This window comes from Sinocyclocheilus rhinocerous, unplaced genomic scaffold (assembly GCF_001515625.1).
Source record: "Sinocyclocheilus rhinocerous isolate Xijiao unplaced genomic scaffold, SAMN03320098_v1.1 scaffold1655, whole genome shotgun sequence".
Classification (NCBI taxonomy): Eukaryota; Metazoa; Chordata; class Actinopteri; order Cypriniformes; family Cyprinidae; genus Sinocyclocheilus; species Sinocyclocheilus rhinocerous.
The window spans coordinates 37,507-55,121 of NW_015655597.1; the positions used below are offsets into that span (position 1 = coordinate 37,507).

The following is a 17,615-nucleotide window of genomic DNA, read 5'->3' on the forward strand; positions in this document are numbered from 1 at the left end:
TATTTGTAATTGCAGCAGTATCTTCTTGGCGCTCACGCTGGGCGCTCAGGTCTAGTTCCAGCAGGTGAGTGCAGGCCCAGTTAATAAAGCGCATGTCTGCTCCCTGTGGAAATCAACCACAACCTGACCTACAAGAATGACTCTGTTTCCTCTCCCTACACACAATGTTTTATTCATGAGAACTTTTGCTAGATATAGTTTCTGATTTCCTTTTTTTCCTCTTGAGAGAAACAAGTCTTTCTTGTCGGTACGTAGATGCCTGGACACAATCACTTCTCAGGTCCCGCTGGACTGATCCCAGACCTGTATCTCATGTCCTGCTGTGTGAAGTGAGGTCAAAGAACAGTGATTTCACTAATAAAAACTGTATTGCTAGTTGCTCCCAGGTTACATAAAGAATTGTTTCACTCAGCAGATTAGAGCTCATTTTAACGGTGCAATAACTCGCTTTCAAGCTTTTCTCTCAAGAGAAATATTGTTTTGCCTTTTTTGAGCTCGGTCGGTGTATGTGAATTGTTATTTTTATATGGCAGGTTTATCAGAGCAGCCACTATCCCCAACATTTTAAGACATGGTTTAGTTTATTCTTGGACGTACCTAAACCTCAGACCTGAAGACCCCATTTATACCTGGTTGTTACATCTTGGGTGATCTCATCAGTCAGTCAGCACTAAATAAACCAAAACAAGATACAAATCTTGTCACATGATCAGTCAGCCACATTAGAAGGTAGGCACTGTCCTGAAATAAGGGATGTAAACTTAAAATTAACAAATAAAAAATTACTATTTCAAGATATTTAAATCTTTATGTCTATATATTAGATAGGTAGATATTTCTTACTGTGTGTGTGTGTGTGTGTGTGTGTGTGTGTTTAAATAATTGTTTTCTTATAAATATGAATGAGTGTAAATGTTTTTCTCTTTCTTTCTAGATCTACATTCCTTGCAGAACTGCTCTGATCCTGGCAAATGAGGACATTGATTTCAGACATTGAGGACTGTGCGGATGAATGGAGCTGTTTCTTGCATCCAGTGTTGGGGAGTAACGGCGTTACGTATATAAAATAAAATACAAATGGTAATCCATTTGCCAAAAAAAACTAACAAAAAACATGGTTACTGTACTTTTACTATAATAAAAGCATGGTTCATTTTTGTAAGGAAAAAACATGACTCATGTTCAGTCTTAGGATTTTTCTATAAAGATATTGTAGTGATGTAATAATTTTGACATGTAGGCAATTTAGAAAGTATAGTTTTGTTAAATCTTGAGTATTAAAGTCATGTGAGAGATAGATATCAGGGCAAAATAAAGAGACTGAAAAGAAAAATGGAAGTGAAGGTGCAGCTCAGGAGAGAACTTTTAATTATTTTGCATGTCCCCAACCTAAGGATTTAATTCTTTTTTATGTGAGGTCCATAAAAAAAATAAGGCTGTCCATGTTTCAGAATTTGTTGTGGGTGTATGAGTGTGAGATTCCCCGGCCTGAAATTTTTGTCCGCCCCTCGTGGAAATTAATGGCGCAGACATGCGGTTTAATTTACTACACATAGGCCTACTGAAGCTCGCGGTGTTTTCAGCCTCTGCCGCCTCAATATGAGTACATGAACACATAAACATAATCTCTAGTGTAACCTATTACATTTCCAAAGTAACCTTCCCAACACTGCTTGCATCATATCCCAGAATTCTGTGCAGCCCTATACAGAACATCTGCTCGTGTTCACTTGCAAACGCTGTTATTGCTCCATAATGCTGTCCCATATTTAGAGATGTAATTTCCATTGTGTGCCACAAAAGTAGTTGGTGTACAGGTTTGGAACGACATGAGGGTGAGTAAATGATTACTTTTGATTTATTCTCTTTAAGGCTCTTTACATCATTTTTTATTTTTTTTTAATTTGTAAGTTAAGAGGGGGAAATTATAATTTTGTTCAAACCGAAGGTTATTGTAATTTTAGAGGTTAATGCATTACAAAAGCACAAAGAGCTTTTAATGTACTGTTTTGAACATTTATTCTAGATGCATTCGGATTTGATATTGCTTGTGTTATGACATCAGCAAGGTCATTTCACTCTCTCTCTCCATGTCTCTATTCATCCTGCTTTCCCTCTTTCACCCCATAACCTTATCCTGTCTTCACTTAGCATTAAATGCCTCCAATCCATGATTCTGATTTAGTGGGCCATTAAAAAGTTTTACAGCACCGGGTGACATCATGGGCCAGTCGGATGTGTTAGAGAATATGAATCTCCTGGGCCTCGCAGAGAATCTAGTGTCCTCTCCAGGGAAGAAGAAGAATTCCCTTGTAACCGTTCCCTTGGGGGTGAGGTCTCAGCAGCTGTTCTGACACAACAGGAGACAAAAATCTGACCTAATTACTCTAATTAACACGTTTTTTCCTTAATACATTTAATTAAATTGCTTCGGTTTAATTTATCACAGCACTTTAATTTTGCTAGAGCTCCCAGCCCAAGCTTTTAAACACTAATAAGACGGTATATCAATATTGAAGACATTCATGTCTTTATAGTGGAGTTTGTTGCCATCACAAACAGAAGCCAGGGTGGTCAAATAAACATGAGGGGAAAAAAAGTGTTACGACGGCATTTTAGTGACACTTAAAAAAAATAAAAAAGATTACGAGAATAAAGTCGTAATATTATAAGAATAAAGTCAAAATTACGAGAATAAAGTCAAAATATTTAGAGAATAAAGTCAAAATTACGAGAATAAAGTCGTAGCAATACAAGAATAAAGTCAAAATATTTTGAGAATAAAGTCAAAATGACATGAATTGTCATAGCAATTATGAGATTAAAGTTACAGTGGGTGTAAAATAATCCTAATCACATTTTGTTGCTTTGCAGCCTGAAATGAAGATGGACACAGTTTTTGTTTTATCCAGCTTTATTTACTCAGTGCAACTTATAACATCCAAGTGAAAGATATAACACCAACATGTCAGAAAAATTTTTAAAAATTAATCACTGAATTGGGGAGTTTCCACTCGGTAGAAATCGCGGTCCGGGGGCACCTAGATCGAGTCAAAAGGGCACCACCCGTTCATGCCACTGATGGCTCTTAAACTAGCTGAAACCAGATTACATAGCTCCGATCATGTAAACTGAAGTGTCGAGGTAAACTGTACAATCCACACAGCACCACTATTTACCATGCAGTTACTAACACGGTAGAAATATGTAATTCTGGTATTTATTATTAATGTCATTATTAGTATAAGCATAATTAAATAATGGGTAATATAAAGGCAATAAGTCACTTTTATAGAGTTTGTTTTAGTTTCAATTCAATTCACTTATTTGTATAGTGCTTTTCACAATACACATCGCTGCAAAGCAGCTTCACAGAAAATGAACGTTTCTACATTACATTAGGGAGTAGTTTATCAGTCTTGACTATGTCAAGGTAATGTCCATATGGCAGAAATGCACAGTAAAAAAAACTTCCAGTTTCAGGAAAAAGGTGCGGAATATTAGCTGTGTCTCATTTCCGAGGCTGCATCCTCCGGAGGTCGCATTTGAAGGCTGCATTTGTCATCGGGGCAGTCTCATTTAAGAAAAGTAACAGTTAAATTGCAAAGTAAAAAAGAAATTACAGTATTTTACACCTTACAAGGAATAACAGTCAATTTTATTATGGTTACTTTTCTTAAATAAACTTAACTGTCACAGCTTTAATTATAGCGAAGGGGGAGGGGCTGCAAGACTCCGTTTATGAATGGCAAAATGTGCGTCGCAAATTTTCGTACTTGTGCACTATTCTAATACGTTTTATAGTATAAATAGCGTGAGTAGTGTGTTCACACTGAAAATTCTGAAAAGAAAAAGTGCACTTTAATTACCCGGATGATGCACTTAACCAAAAAAACAAAGTGTGGAATGTTGGACACTTCATTATGTACCGAAGGGGGAGGGGCTATCAGACTCTGATTATGAATGACAAATAACCTTATATAATTCATATACTACATGGTTGAGTACATAGTGCATAAGTACATAGTGTACTGTATATTGTATAGTGTGTCATTTGGGACGCAGTAAAAATAACCTTATATAATTCATACACTACATGGTCGAGTAGGCTACATAGTGCATAAGTACATAGTGTATAATGCATAGTGTATTGCGTCATTTGGGACGCAGCCATTGAATTGAACACTGATTAAAGGAAGGGTATGTGATTTTTCAAAAACACTTTAGAAAACTTAATTCAGGAACTCCACTACTTTGTGTTGCTAGGATACGCGCAACAGTTAATTGTGCTGTCTCTTCCTTTAACATTTCTTCAAAGGCGTGAAAATAGACAGGGTAACTGGCAATATGGTGTATAAAATGTAAGTTGCATATCTTATTTTTTACTGAACTGTTATAAAAACAGCACAATCATTCTTAACTGCATCTTATAACTTGAAGTTGATATCTAGCCAACTCTATCGGTCACTTATCTTAGGAGTTTAGACAGGCCTGTTATACCTTTTCTCAATCTCTGAGAGTTGTGTTCCTTAAAAAAAAAAAAAGGCCCCTGTATATGTTATGGGTTTACCATCCCAAATATATATTTACTGTCTTCCCAAGAAAGAATTGTTCTAGTGCCACTGTCGCATAGCTCATGATCACTGACTGACTCAGTATGTTTTTAGCGAGTTCTGACGACCTCCTCGAAGAGATGTGCAGGTGCCTCAGACAGATTTATAGCTGTAATCATCCATGAAAATGCTCCTGGAGGTAAAACCACACAATATCTCCAGTGCTGAGTACTGTGCCTAACTGAGTGATGAATTAATATTCTGTGAGTGAGTGAGTTTGCGTATGCATGCGTGAATTTCACAAATACAGTGCGTTATGGACAAGACAATAAGTAAACAGCGCCCTCTAGAGTGAGCTACAAAAACATGTAAACCTTCAGCTCCAAAGGGAAATAATACTGGTGGCGAGATAGACTGAGGAGAAAGTTTGTTTGATTGTCACTCTGGAGATTGGATTTTGTTGGATGAAAAATCACGCTTCATGTCACACTAATTAATGTCAGCAATGTAATTAACCTTCAAATGTGTGTGGTAGACCTTAAAGGAATTTTCCAGGTTAATTACAAGTTACCTCAAAATATTATGTAAACTCATCTCACAGATATAAATAAAATTATACAGATAGATATGCATTTACAAAGTCTATGACGCAAACAGATATTCAGATGTTAATATTTTAATGAAATAGCTTACAATCCCAGTAACACTGTTGCGTTTAATTGCTTGATTACAGACACATTTTAATACATTTAACAAATCATAAACGGTCAAATCAACTCAGTGACAGTGTAAACAAAATGGCATTTTAACAATCAGATGGTGAACTGTTGTTATAGATACCGAGAAGCCACACATTATCATATAGAAAGGCACGGATATATAAAACATACAGTGAAATACTGTATAAAGCACAGCACCAATGTTTAGTACAACTGTAAGATACTGTAATCAGTTCCAGATATAATAGGCAAAATAAATGCAACATCATGCATTTAATGTATGTTATAATATTGTACATGTATATATGTAATATATATAGTAATGTATGTATATAATAATGCATACTTGTGTATTGTAGAACTTAATTACTGAAAAATAATACTGAGGACTTTTTCAACATTGATTTTGGCATGAAATATAGGCCTAATGGAAAACTGGGTCGGGCTTTCTGGGATGGCAATCAAATGGTTCAGGTCATACTTAGAAGGGAGAGGTTATTATGTGAGTATAGGAGAGCATAAGTCTAAGTGGACGTCCATGACATGCGGAGTCCCACAAGGCTCAATTCTTGCACCGCTCTTGTTTAGCCTGTATATGCTCCCACTAAGTCAAATAATGAGAAAGAACCAAATCGCCTATCACAGCTATGCAGATCATACCCAGATTTACCTAACCTTATCTCCAAATGACTACAGCCCCATTGACTCCCCTTTTCTTTTATGTAAAGCACTTTGAATTACCATTGTGTATGAAATGTGCTATACAAATAAACTTGCCTTGCCTTGCCTTGCCTTGCCTTGCCTAATTCTGAGAGTTCTATACTCTTATTAGTTTTACAGTGATATTAGTATCTAATTTGCAACAAAAAAAAACATTTTTTGAAAAATGTGTAGATATTTTGCACGGTCAGTTTCTACATAAATCAAAAGAGCTTTCAAGTTATACAGGCACAGATTCCATGGGCTGTCTTAATTTTTGACTTATAATTTGAAAAAGTTATATTTCTCAGTTCTCAGTGAGTTTACCATTGTAACTAAACAGATGGGATAGGATTCTCAGTAATGGGATGTTTCTGTAATACAGTTGGTAATTGCTTTATTGTCCTCTAGTGGCAGATACAGGTACTACATACTACATTAGAATAGCGCTATGTGTACAATATGTGTGCGTGTTTACAGAAGCTCACAACAAACTCATACCATTTAACAAGAACTGCAGATAAAGAGAGAACGAAAAACGAGTATTTCAGTGTGTTCGGTGACTAGATTGATTGTTTGAGAAATTTTAAAGCCTTAGATTTTAAATCACACTCATTATACCAGACTGTTTCAGAATCAGTTTTATCTTTTAAAACCAAACTGAGCAAGGTCTGTTTACACAGGCAAATCCGATCTCAGTTCAGATCTCCTGCTGTAATTTTTACATATGTGAACATATGCCCCAGAGGTTAGAAGTTAGCCAGTTACTTCTCATGTCCGTTGATGTTCTCAGGTACCAGACCCTCCATTACAGCTTGTTGAGACTCGAGAATCTGGATCCAGACAAATCAGATGAACAAAGAGGTATAGCCTAAAGTTAACACAGAGGTACATGAATGTGTTTGTGGAAACTCACCTGGAAAGTCGGACTAAAGGCAATGAGGGTTTTCATGTTGGTGCTGTAATAGCCAAGAACATAATCCCCTGCCAGCAGGGGGAGCTCATTTTTACTCATCTGGACCTTAAACAGGAAGTGCACACTCATGTTAGTCCTTGTGTAACAACTTGTTAGTGTCATGCAGTTTAAATGCATTCATTTTAGATGAGTGTAAAAGTAAAGTAATATAAAATTATATTATTGGCATTATTTTCTCAATGCAGACTTGTTCTCAACACTAAAACTTTTAGTCTGCCATACCATCACGACTTCGCCGTTGGCAGCCACTTCATCATCTTTGACCCAAGCGAAGCTGGAGTAATCAGAGGCACTTTTGAAGCCAATCTGCACACAGAGATATAAATCACCACTAGTTAGTGACCCGCTTTGTGATAAAGATCTCCTTTTTGTCTCTTTCTGTGTTTTTGTTCATCCATCAACCTCTTTTTTCTCTGTTTCCGTCTCACCGTGTACAATCCGATCCAGTCCCAGGTTGAGGACTCAAAGTTTTCCAGAATGGTGTAGGTGAATGTGGCATCTTCATCTGCACTCCAGTGTCCCTCCACGGTTAGTGTGACTAGAGCCGTCTCCACATTTTTTCTCATCTGCATGAAGAGATCAAGACAGAATTTGGACTAAACGTACTCATGTACGCAGAAAGGTAAATGTATCTAAAATTATAATTATTAATGATTATTATTATTATTTAAGCACATTTACTTCAATTTGATCAGCTCATTGTCATCTGATTGATTAAATATTCAAGGCATACATAATTCATACCTCCAGATTGAAGGTCCCAATGACAGGTTTGTGGTCACTGACCCCATACGAGACATCACAGGTGTACATGTCATGCGTCACCTTAATAGGATACTCATCATCGTCAGCTGATGATGTTGTCGACCTATTCTCATCCTCAGTGTCTATAGCTTTGGGTTTTATCCTCCACAAGATACGATCTGTCCAGGCAGGCTTCCGCTTTTTACCACTAATCATTGACCCATGCAAAAAAAGAAGGAATGTAAATTATACTGAACTTATAAATGCAGAGTGAGATAATCTTCACTATATTATATAGATAGTATATATACACACTAAAAAAGTTTGGGGTCAGTAAGTTTTTTTTTAATGTATACTTTTTATTAAGAGCTTAATACTAATTAGTCAGCAAGGGCCCATTAAATTAATTAAATTAAATTAAATTGCCGTTCTTATTTGCTGTTGTTTCTATACATCAAAGAATCCAGATAAAAAATGTATTACAGTTTTCACAAAAATGTTGAGCACAACTGTTTTCAACATTGATAATAATAAGAAATGTTTCTTGATCATTAAATCAGCATATTAGAATGATTTCTGAAGGATCATGTGACACTGAAGACTGCAGTAATGATGCTGAAAATTAATCTTTGCCATCACAGACATAAATTACAGAAAATACTTATTTTAAATTATAATAATATTTCACAATTTTACTGTTTGTACTTTATTTTTGATTATTTTTGATGCAACCCTGGTGAGCTTAAGAGTATTCTTTCAAAACCATGAAAAACCTTACCGACCCCAAACTTTGTAGATAGACAGACAGACAGACAGACAGACAGACAGATAGATAGATAGATAGATAGATAGATAGATAGATAGTTGTGCTGTGGTTGTATACTGAGAATTCCATGTGAAATTCCCAATTCCATGCAGACATGCAAGTGATATGCTATTTTTACCATATGAAACAGCATGCAAATGCATCAAACACCAGCATATCAGAGTGAATCATGCTTTCTACACAGTGATGAGGTGCTTAGTGTCATGTTATATGACAGGTGCAAAGCAGTTCTCCATGACAGCTGTTAAAAGCCCAATGACACTGACAGCATTTCATGGATGTGTGGTCATGTATTAAATATGATGGAAGGGCTGGATGGACAAATGGGGTGGTTGGTGTATACATGATTTCCTGCATGTTTTTTCAGAAAACCTCTATTTCACTTTTTTCACCTTGACTAGTAATCTTGAAAATAAATTCAAAGTTTGAGCTGATCTTCCCACTGGAGACAAACTTTCTCTGCTTCCATTACAGACACAGCAAAACACAATTTCCCAAACATATTTCACTACCCATATAACAATTCAGCAAACAGGTGACAGCTAAATGAGGAAAAGATCTGTGCTGAAGACACGTTTGTACACAGACACAGATTCATATACTCTGTGGTGCGGAAGACCTCCTATATTCAGCCATTTATGTTTGATGGGAAATACAATTCCATCTTACATCCTACATGCCCATCTTATCTTCAAAGTAGACATACTACAACATACATGTTTTCAAAGCTGATGGCAGCTGGCGCACAGAAAAAACACCAATCACAACATTACATTTTGTAAGAAACTAGTCTGACCCGACCCAGATTCCACTCCACAATAGATGTTTGATCATGCTCAATTCCCAAAATGGCTCAAGAAAGTCAACAGTTATGTTGTTTATGCACCATTTTGGATGATCACATCCTGAGCAAATGATGACCAATTGTAGAATGGGAATGGGTGTGGGACACCGAGATCCATCTCAAACTGGGCGGTATTGGAACTTCATTAACATACAGACCACAGCTGTCACAATAGGAGCATCTTCATTTACATTAAGGGTAGTAAACTGTAACTGCATAAAAAGTTGGAGTTTAGGATGTTCGGGGTTCATTCTGACTCTGTAGAACCCAAGGTACAACATGTACTTTGTCACTGCTATACTGTAATAAACATCTTCATCGAGATCTTCAACCTCCTCCTCATTTTTTTACAATTTGTATAGACATGACTGAAATGCTTAATGGAGCATCTGACAGGAGATTATGCAAAGATTGAACGATGAGTGAGAGGAGTGCAGTGTTTTACAGGGATGTGATGGTGAGTGCTCTGTGAGAGGAATTCTGGGTAATAAACGGGTTAAGGTAGAGATAACGCCATGCAACAAACACAAAAATTCTTCTCAAATCTTACATAAAGCCAAACCATGTCTTTGGTGCTCTGTGTGGAGAAAGAATGACCATGAATTTCTTCTAAGAAAACACAATAGAGATAAATTGAGATCTAAGACTGTTTCCACTTTGATGCATTGAAAATAATGCATTTGTACTGTGTTAATAATTTGTAAGTGTGTGGATGTACCTTGTATCGTAAGTCTCAGAGAAACGGTCGAACTTATACGTGGGTTTAAAGCACAACAGTCCCTCTTCAAATTCCTGAAGAATAGCTTCTTTCTTCTTCATCATGGTCAGCTAAGAGCCAGAGATCAGTGGAATAGAATAGAATAGAATAATGCATACCTGTCTCTTGTTTTCCATACATTTTGACATTTGCATGTTGCTAAGCTAATGATGAGATACTAAGCACGAACTATCGAGTGAAATTTTTAATTCGATGAAACTAACTTCTATTAATGCACTTTTTAATTTTTCTGAATAAAACATATTTTTATAATCACCATGCTAAAAGAGCCATTGTCTTCAGAAGAGTGTGTATTTGTGCTATCTTTATTTGTGTGTTTGCCTGACCTGATCTCTGTTCCACAGCAGGTTAAAGCGCCCATTGTTGATCGAGGAGCGGAGAAAGTGCATCCCATGGTCAGCGATACGAAAGTTCAGATCACCAAACCAGAAGACTACCCTGAGATACGGAACAACAGCAATATGTGAACCATGATGCATGTGAGAATGCATGAACGTGAGTAAATTTGAGCCCAACTTAGCACTGACTTGTGGTCAAGCACTTGTGGTGTGTTGTACATATCAAAGTCTTGCATGTCCAGAATATATTCAAACTCATCCATCCGTTGCAGGGCGTAGTTCATATGAGCCGCCAGATGACAGTTCAGAAAACACAGCATGTGACCGTAGAATGAAAAACGTACAGACACACCACCTTTATTTCCCTGTGAGAATAAATAAAAATGCATTAGTCCAGCTGCATATTATTACAGTAAAGCCCCAAGTCATACTCACATATTCATACCTCTAAAAGGATAGGTTTAGGCTGAATTTTATTGTATTATTTTTATTTTATTTTATTTTACACAAAACATACAGATTATATACACTGCCATTTTTTATTCAGCAAGGATGCATTAAATTGATCAAAATGACATTAAAGATTATGCTGTTTTCCCATCACAGGAGGAAACATTTATATATATATATAATTTATATATATTTACAATATTACTGTTTTTACTGTATATTTGAACAAATAAATGGCAGGCTTGGTGAGCATTACAGACTTCAAAAATCTTATAAAATCAGTAGAATAACAGTATGAACAGTAGAATAAATATGTCAGTTTTGAAGGAAAATGCTATCAAATTGAAATTAGTGTATAACAGTAAGTGTCTGTGAAATGTAAAGATGTAAAGGCTATACCATACCCAGTATCCAAATAGGCCTGTGCGAGTGTATGTACTTTGGATGTCTCTGATGAAAGGCAGGTGGACCTGCTTTGCAAACAGTATCAGCAGTAAACCCTGCATCCTCACAGAAGTCACCTGAGGACAGCAAAAAAAGCCTTTTCATATGTCAAAGCTTCAGTGCATTTCTCAACACAAACGTCACATGCCGCCTTTGACCTCCACATCAAAACCGACAGCATCACAGAAAGAAGATTTTAGACGGTTTCTATGCAAGAAAGCTATAATAGGCCTTATACAGTGAAAGAAAACAAAAGAGGAAACATGTATTTGAGCTTAGAATGGATAAGTGTCCTTGATACGTTGACGTAAGAAAATAAGGAGATTGGTATTGGAAATTCCTGGGATTTTTTAGTGGAGTGGAATTCAGTTTTTAAAATCAGAGCTAATTAGTCATGAAAGGCAGAATGGGACGGGCTCACATCAAATCAGAGGTTATGGTACACAAATGTGCTGGTGTGAAACAATGCCTCTAGTGTTTTCAATGGCCTGCAGCGAACAATGGAGCTTAACAAGCTTAATGAGGAGACGGCTCATCCTGATTTTGTCTCTCTGTTCTATTGTAACAGTTGCAACTGCATATAAACATATGTATAAGGACACTCAATACCTCTCTGTCTTTCACACTCTCTAAACTGAGATTGCAATGCTGAGACGCACAATCAGTTTTTTATTTATTCTGTACCTTTATATATCCCATTGGTGCCAGGGTATCCATGAGAAGGTGACTCCATGAGTCCTCAGAAATGAGATCAGAGATATACCGCACTGGATTGGCATTCACTTCCTGTAGACTAGAGCACAAACACATCTGCTCATCTTATAAGACAAAACAATGTAAACTTACCAATTGAGAGAGAAATTCATTCTGTCTCATATATATAGTATAAACACACGCACAAATTGGTGTAGGATTTACTTTGAAACAATTTTCACTCTGAAATTGATAATACATTTCATAATAAAGTTGAAAGAACATACTCCAGTAATTTTTGTTTCATTTACAACTTCAATATATATATATATATATACTGAAGTTCAAGAACAGTTAAAGAAAGTAATACTTGTCTTTTATTGAATGAGGATGCATTAAATTGATCAAAAGTGACAGAAAAGACTTTAACATTGTTTCAAATGATTTCTGTTTCAAACAACAATAGCACAACTGTTTTCAACATTTATAATAAGTCATTTCTAAAGCAAACCAAATCAACATATTAAAAGGATTTCTGAAGGATCATGTGACACTGGAGACTAGTAATTTTCAGTATCATGGAGTAATGATGCTGAAAATTCAGCTTTGCCATCACAGAAATAAATTACATTTTAAAATATATTAAAATAGAAAACAGTTGTAATAATGTTTAACAATATTACTTACAATTTTACTGTATTTTTTATCAAATAAATATAGCTGTGGTGATATAAGAGACTTCTTTTTAAAAAATCGTACCAAACCCAAACTTGGTATTGTATGTATTAGTAAATTAACATGTTATTTATTTATTTTTTTTATTTTTTTTTTTTTGTGTGAGTATAAATCTGCTGATCGTGTGATTCAGGTGATGTTAACTCACCCAATCACATAGAGGTCAGTGGCCGGCTGTGAGTCAAGCTGCAGTAATGACCTCACATCAGCTGGTGGCTCCGCTGTGCCAACATTCCATGTGACCATGTGCAGCCTGAACAAGAGAAGAAGACACAAACAGAGCAGCAATGAATGAATTGGGTTCATATAAACTCTGAATTTAATATCTGAGAAAAACTTTGGGGAAAGAATACGAAAAGATAATGTAAAGCTAAAAATGCAACGGACTTGCTAGCAAATCACCAACAAAATCCACACCTTCTATTACTCCAACACAAGTCTATCTAAAACTAATTTTCAATGACTTAGTACACCTGATGGTCTCTCTGTTGGTGTATTTTCCACAGAGGTAAAAGGCTTCGTCTAGCGTACGGGACACTTCCTCATTTGCCTCATCATCTGAGCTGAGATCTTCTAAGCAGACGAGCAACTGAGCGAGCCGCTCGCGAAGAATCATCCGTGATGAAGTAGACTGAGATGCCATGGTGGACGTACTGTCAGAGCGCACACGTGGGACATCAAATGTGTCAGACATCTTTTTGCTGTTCTCCCAAAACAACTGATAATCTGAAGCCTGATTCATCCAAACCAAGAGATCAGCTGAAGTGAGTAGATTTCTTATTTGATTCTCTATCGTATTGCTTGTGTTTTCTCAGCTTCAGAGGTCCAAAAAAGTTCAAATGTCTATAGGTGTCCAAGAGCTGGTTTAGGTTCAGCAGATGCAGATATCCCAGGTTTTGTTCAAGCGACACGCCTACGTGCTGTAGTTCCAAGATTCATATTTCTTCTCAGAAACAATTCATTATCCTTTGACCCCAGAAAGCTAGCAATTGCAATAAATATAACCCTTTTTGTTGATCCACATGTTCTCATTGCATCTTGTTGCCTGAATGGACGAGTGTGTGTAAAAGCATGCGTTTTGGAGAGTGTTTGGGATTATGAAGTGTAATCTGGAGCAGTGGAGAGCCACGTGAATGAGGCCAGGAATACAAAATGCAAAAATCACTAACAGGCCTGATCTCCAAATCACTGTATGTATTGTTGCAGGTCTTTAGCAACGCAAGTAAATGTCCACAGAAGCTAATCCGCTTTATGCAAGAGCTGGCCTCAACACTGTGAATATTTCTTGGACTCTACTAAATAAATAAATAAGGTAATAATTTTGCAACCGATGGGGGGGAGGTGTTGTCTAAGATCTAAATTAAATCTTAAAATGTGAGAGCATAATGCCAAACTTTGTTAACAAACTAGCATTTTTAAATTAACTCTGAGAGAGCTAATTTTTACTTCCTTGGAGTTAAATGTTACTCTATCAGAGTTGAATTAACCTTCTTGCCTAACAAATTCAACAACAGTATGTGAGACTGCGTTCCAGATTACTTGATGAGCACATTTATCCACTGCTTTTAAATTGTGGTTATCTGCGACTTATAGTATTGACGTTTGTATTATTAAAAATGTGTACATATATTATAAATATAAATTAAATATGTATTATTATACATTAAATATTTATGAACATCTGATGTAAAATTATTAAATTAAATTATTAAATTAAAAATAATAATAAAGTCTGTTCAGTGTTCAGGTGCCGACATAAATCTTTGCCAATTTGTGCTCATCTGTACACCTTACTTTTTTCCCCTGCTTAAACCAGGAAAATTGTACTAGGCAAACAAATACTAATACATTCGTCTAAAATAACAATATAATTCTCAAATGCAGGCTAACTATCTTTCCACCCCGTTGCTCTAATACAGTCACATGCGAATTCTTAGGAGCAAAGAAGCATTCAGCAGCAGAGAGAAAGAAAAAGAGCAGGCACATAAAGGCAAAGCAACTGGTCTTGTGCCAAATTGTAAAACTTTTGAGAGAAACACCAACATTCACAATTTGGTTCCATGCAAAAAGAAACAAGTCAGTATGGGCAATAAAACCGATTTAACACACTGAACTCCTTTTACTTCCCGTCCATCTCAGTTATCTAAGCATAATTTCTTTCACCTCACTCTTGTCTATCTTTAAGTGAAGTAGGGTTCATTTCATTGATCAAGGATGGTGTTGTTACCTGAAAGCCTGATGTCCATCCCTGGATCCAACATGTTGTGCGCTCATACTCAGACCTGTGTACACAAAAACCACACAAACAAGCATACATGGTAATGTAAACATTAATCTAATCTAAAAGAGTTTTTAAAATGATTTAAAAATATATCTGGGGGTTAACTGATTATTATATGTTCACTGAAAACGCTCGAGCGCAGTATCCTACTGTTGCTATGGTTACGGGCAAAAGTGACTGTTCGCGATTTTTGTGCTGTACGTAGCTGTAATATAACTTCTATGATTAGCCTACCGAAATGTTATTTGATAGTAAAAAGAATACTCGACATACATCGACACTTGTTCACGGCTTGAATGGGGGGTAGTAAATGTATAAACGTTTTTTTCCAGAAAGCATAACAGTCTAATCTCTCCCTTGTATCAGTTTTATGTAACAACGACTTGTTGTTGTTTGTCACACAACATTCAAATTAAAAAGTGGGCTATATTTAAACAGCCATCGAATAAACTTAAAATATTTAGGGATTTACAGGTTAAAATGTTCCGAAAACTTAAATAAGCTCCTCTAAAGCTACCGTAACGAAAGCAAAATTAAACTTTGAATGAAAAATCTTACCTTTCAGTCTCGGTCTTGTGGAGATTTTACAGGTGTCTTGAATATCTATTCCGTACTTAACAGGTGCTATAGGACAGTGTGAGAGTTTGGGGTACGTGTTTACACCCCTTTACTTCCTCACTGTCCGGCCAATCCACAGAAACCTCTTAAAGCCGCAGAACTTTACTGTTTCATCATATAAACGCCTGAAAGCTTTGGCTAAGTTATGAAAGACTTGACTGTGTCTAAATCGATTTGGTATATATCGCAATCCTTTTGATTAGGGCATGAAACAGAGGGTTCTCTGTTCATTGAAAACAAATGTTTTTATATGCAACATGAATTTAAAATATTTGCCGTCAAAGTGTTTTCTGCATTGACAGTTAATCTGTTTAAAAGTTTTATAAAGGATATGAAATCTGAGTTGTTGTCAGGAGCTGTTATACTTAAAATATCTTAAAAGAGTTACATCAATATGAACTTATTCGACTTTATTTAAAGTCCATAAACTTGTTTTTGGACACCACTGTGATGATAATAATGTGGTTCATGCAGACGCCGTGATTTAAGTAAGGGGCACATTATTTTTTTCTTTTCTTTCTGTAATCAGTTTAAAGAAAGAATAATAAACATGCCAGCCTATCAAATCTGATCTAAATGAGGACTTCTAGGACCAGAGATTAAGGGTAAATTTCACCGTCCAACAATCCCATGGCTCTTTGCTTTCTTTAATTATCTCAGAGCTGAACGAATCGATTTTTATTGCTACTGAGTATAATTAATAAATACATTTAATAAACATTTAAACATGTCACATAGCTGTAACTGTGAAAATGAAATCCAAATGTCTGAATCAAACACATTCCCCTTTCTGAAGGCCTCATACGAAGGGGTTAGTTAAATCTGGCTTCATCTCTTCAAATCCTGATTAGACTGAAAGTTTCACTTAATGAAGGGAGGGATTGCAGTGATCCTTTTTCTTTATGATGTGTGCTTGTTTATGTGTTTGTCCTGAGTGGGGTCATTGAATGGGTTAGGTTAAAGTAACTAGACATGTTTACTGTGGAAATTAGATGAAGAAATGGGTTTTATCAATAAATGATGGTGAAAAGTTGGGAGGTCGGAAAATGTTGCAAGCCAGATTCAAACACACGTTACATGAGCACCACAGCTCAGTGTGTAAGTGCACTAACCACTAGGGGAACAACTCTGATGTTAAGCATACAACTGAAAAATGTTTGATCAAAGAAGAAAATGTACAAATCTACAGGGGAAAAAAAAACAATATTGAATATGTATTTTTTTAAAACTTGAGGTATGTAAAGAAGTAAAACAAACATTTATTTTTAAAAGTTAATTTATTTTTTCACATCTCCAATGTAGTTTTATTGGAAGATAAGATGACAAAAGGCACAAATTCACAGTAAAAGAAAAAAAAAAACATGACATGACAGGGTGGGGTGGGGTTAAACATAAATTAATAACATTTTTTTTGTATTTCTACAATCACTGGGTTTTTAATTTCGACAACAAATCGTGAAATCTAACAACAACATATCTATGAGAAAGTCCTGTTTACTATGATCTGCCTCACATAACGGTAACACAAACTGTGGATGATCAGTTCCATGTGGCTAGTTCCCTTTTATAAGCCACCTGTCTGTCATTCAAACACCAGCTTGGACTGATCAAGAACAAGTTTCATTCGAGTCTCCTGAGAGAAGAATGGCAACCTAGTCCAAAAACACCCCGAAAGGTTCTTTTCTCAAGTTCAAAGGTCATAAATGTGGCTTCATTCACAGTGTAAGCTTTGAAAGGAATTTAAAAGTGAGAGATTTCTACGGCTCACAGCAAAAATACAACAACAATCGATGAATGAAAACATATTTAGACACCATCCTGCCAAAGAGGAGCGGCCAGGGATGAGGGGCGGGGCCAGTGACAGTGATGGGCGGGGTCATCTGAAGGTTCCGTTATAGACTGTCTCAAGTTCAAAGG

At 36.2% G+C, this 17,615-nt stretch overlaps 1 protein-coding gene across 2 annotated transcripts; it reads right to left on the reverse strand.

The window, feature by feature from the left end:
• Positions 1–6,034: 6,034 nt before the first annotated feature.
• LOC107718714 (inositol polyphosphate 5-phosphatase K-like) lies at positions 6,035–13,652 on the reverse strand. 2 transcript variants are annotated; one of them, XM_016525911.1, is made up of 13 exons: positions 13,273–13,652; positions 12,948–13,052; positions 12,056–12,164; positions 11,332–11,448; positions 10,667–10,842; positions 10,466–10,577; positions 10,080–10,189; positions 9,912–9,938; positions 7,692–7,899; positions 7,376–7,513; positions 7,170–7,253; positions 6,888–6,992; positions 6,035–6,804 (listed from the first exon to the last, which is right to left on the reverse strand). In XM_016525911.1, exons 1-13 carry the CDS (start codon positions 13,539–13,541, stop codon positions 6,736–6,738), a joined length of 1,629 nt encoding a protein of 542 aa, XP_016381397.1. In that variant the 5' UTR covers positions 13,542–13,652; the 3' UTR covers positions 6,035–6,735. The 2 variants fall into 2 exon arrangements, with proteins under 2 accessions (XP_016381397.1, XP_016381398.1); XM_016525912.1 differs by lacking the exon at positions 9,912–9,938.
• Between the last annotated feature and the right edge of the window lie 3,963 nt (positions 13,653–17,615).

Excerpts from the sequence above, each read along its gene's own strand:
- LOC107718714 (XM_016525911.1), bottom strand. The coding sequence starts at position 13,541 with ATGAATCAGGCTTCAGATTATCAGTTGTTTTGGGAGAACAGCAAAAAG. Across the intron at positions 10,578-10,666 it reads CCACAAGTGCTTGACCACAA|GGTAGTCTTCTGGTTTGGTG; the intron begins GTCAGTGCTAAG and ends TCCGTATCTCAG. Across the intron at positions 7,254-7,375 it reads ACTGGATCGGATTGTACACG|ATTGGCTTCAAAAGTGCCTC; the intron begins GTGAGACGGAAA and ends CTCTGTGTGCAG.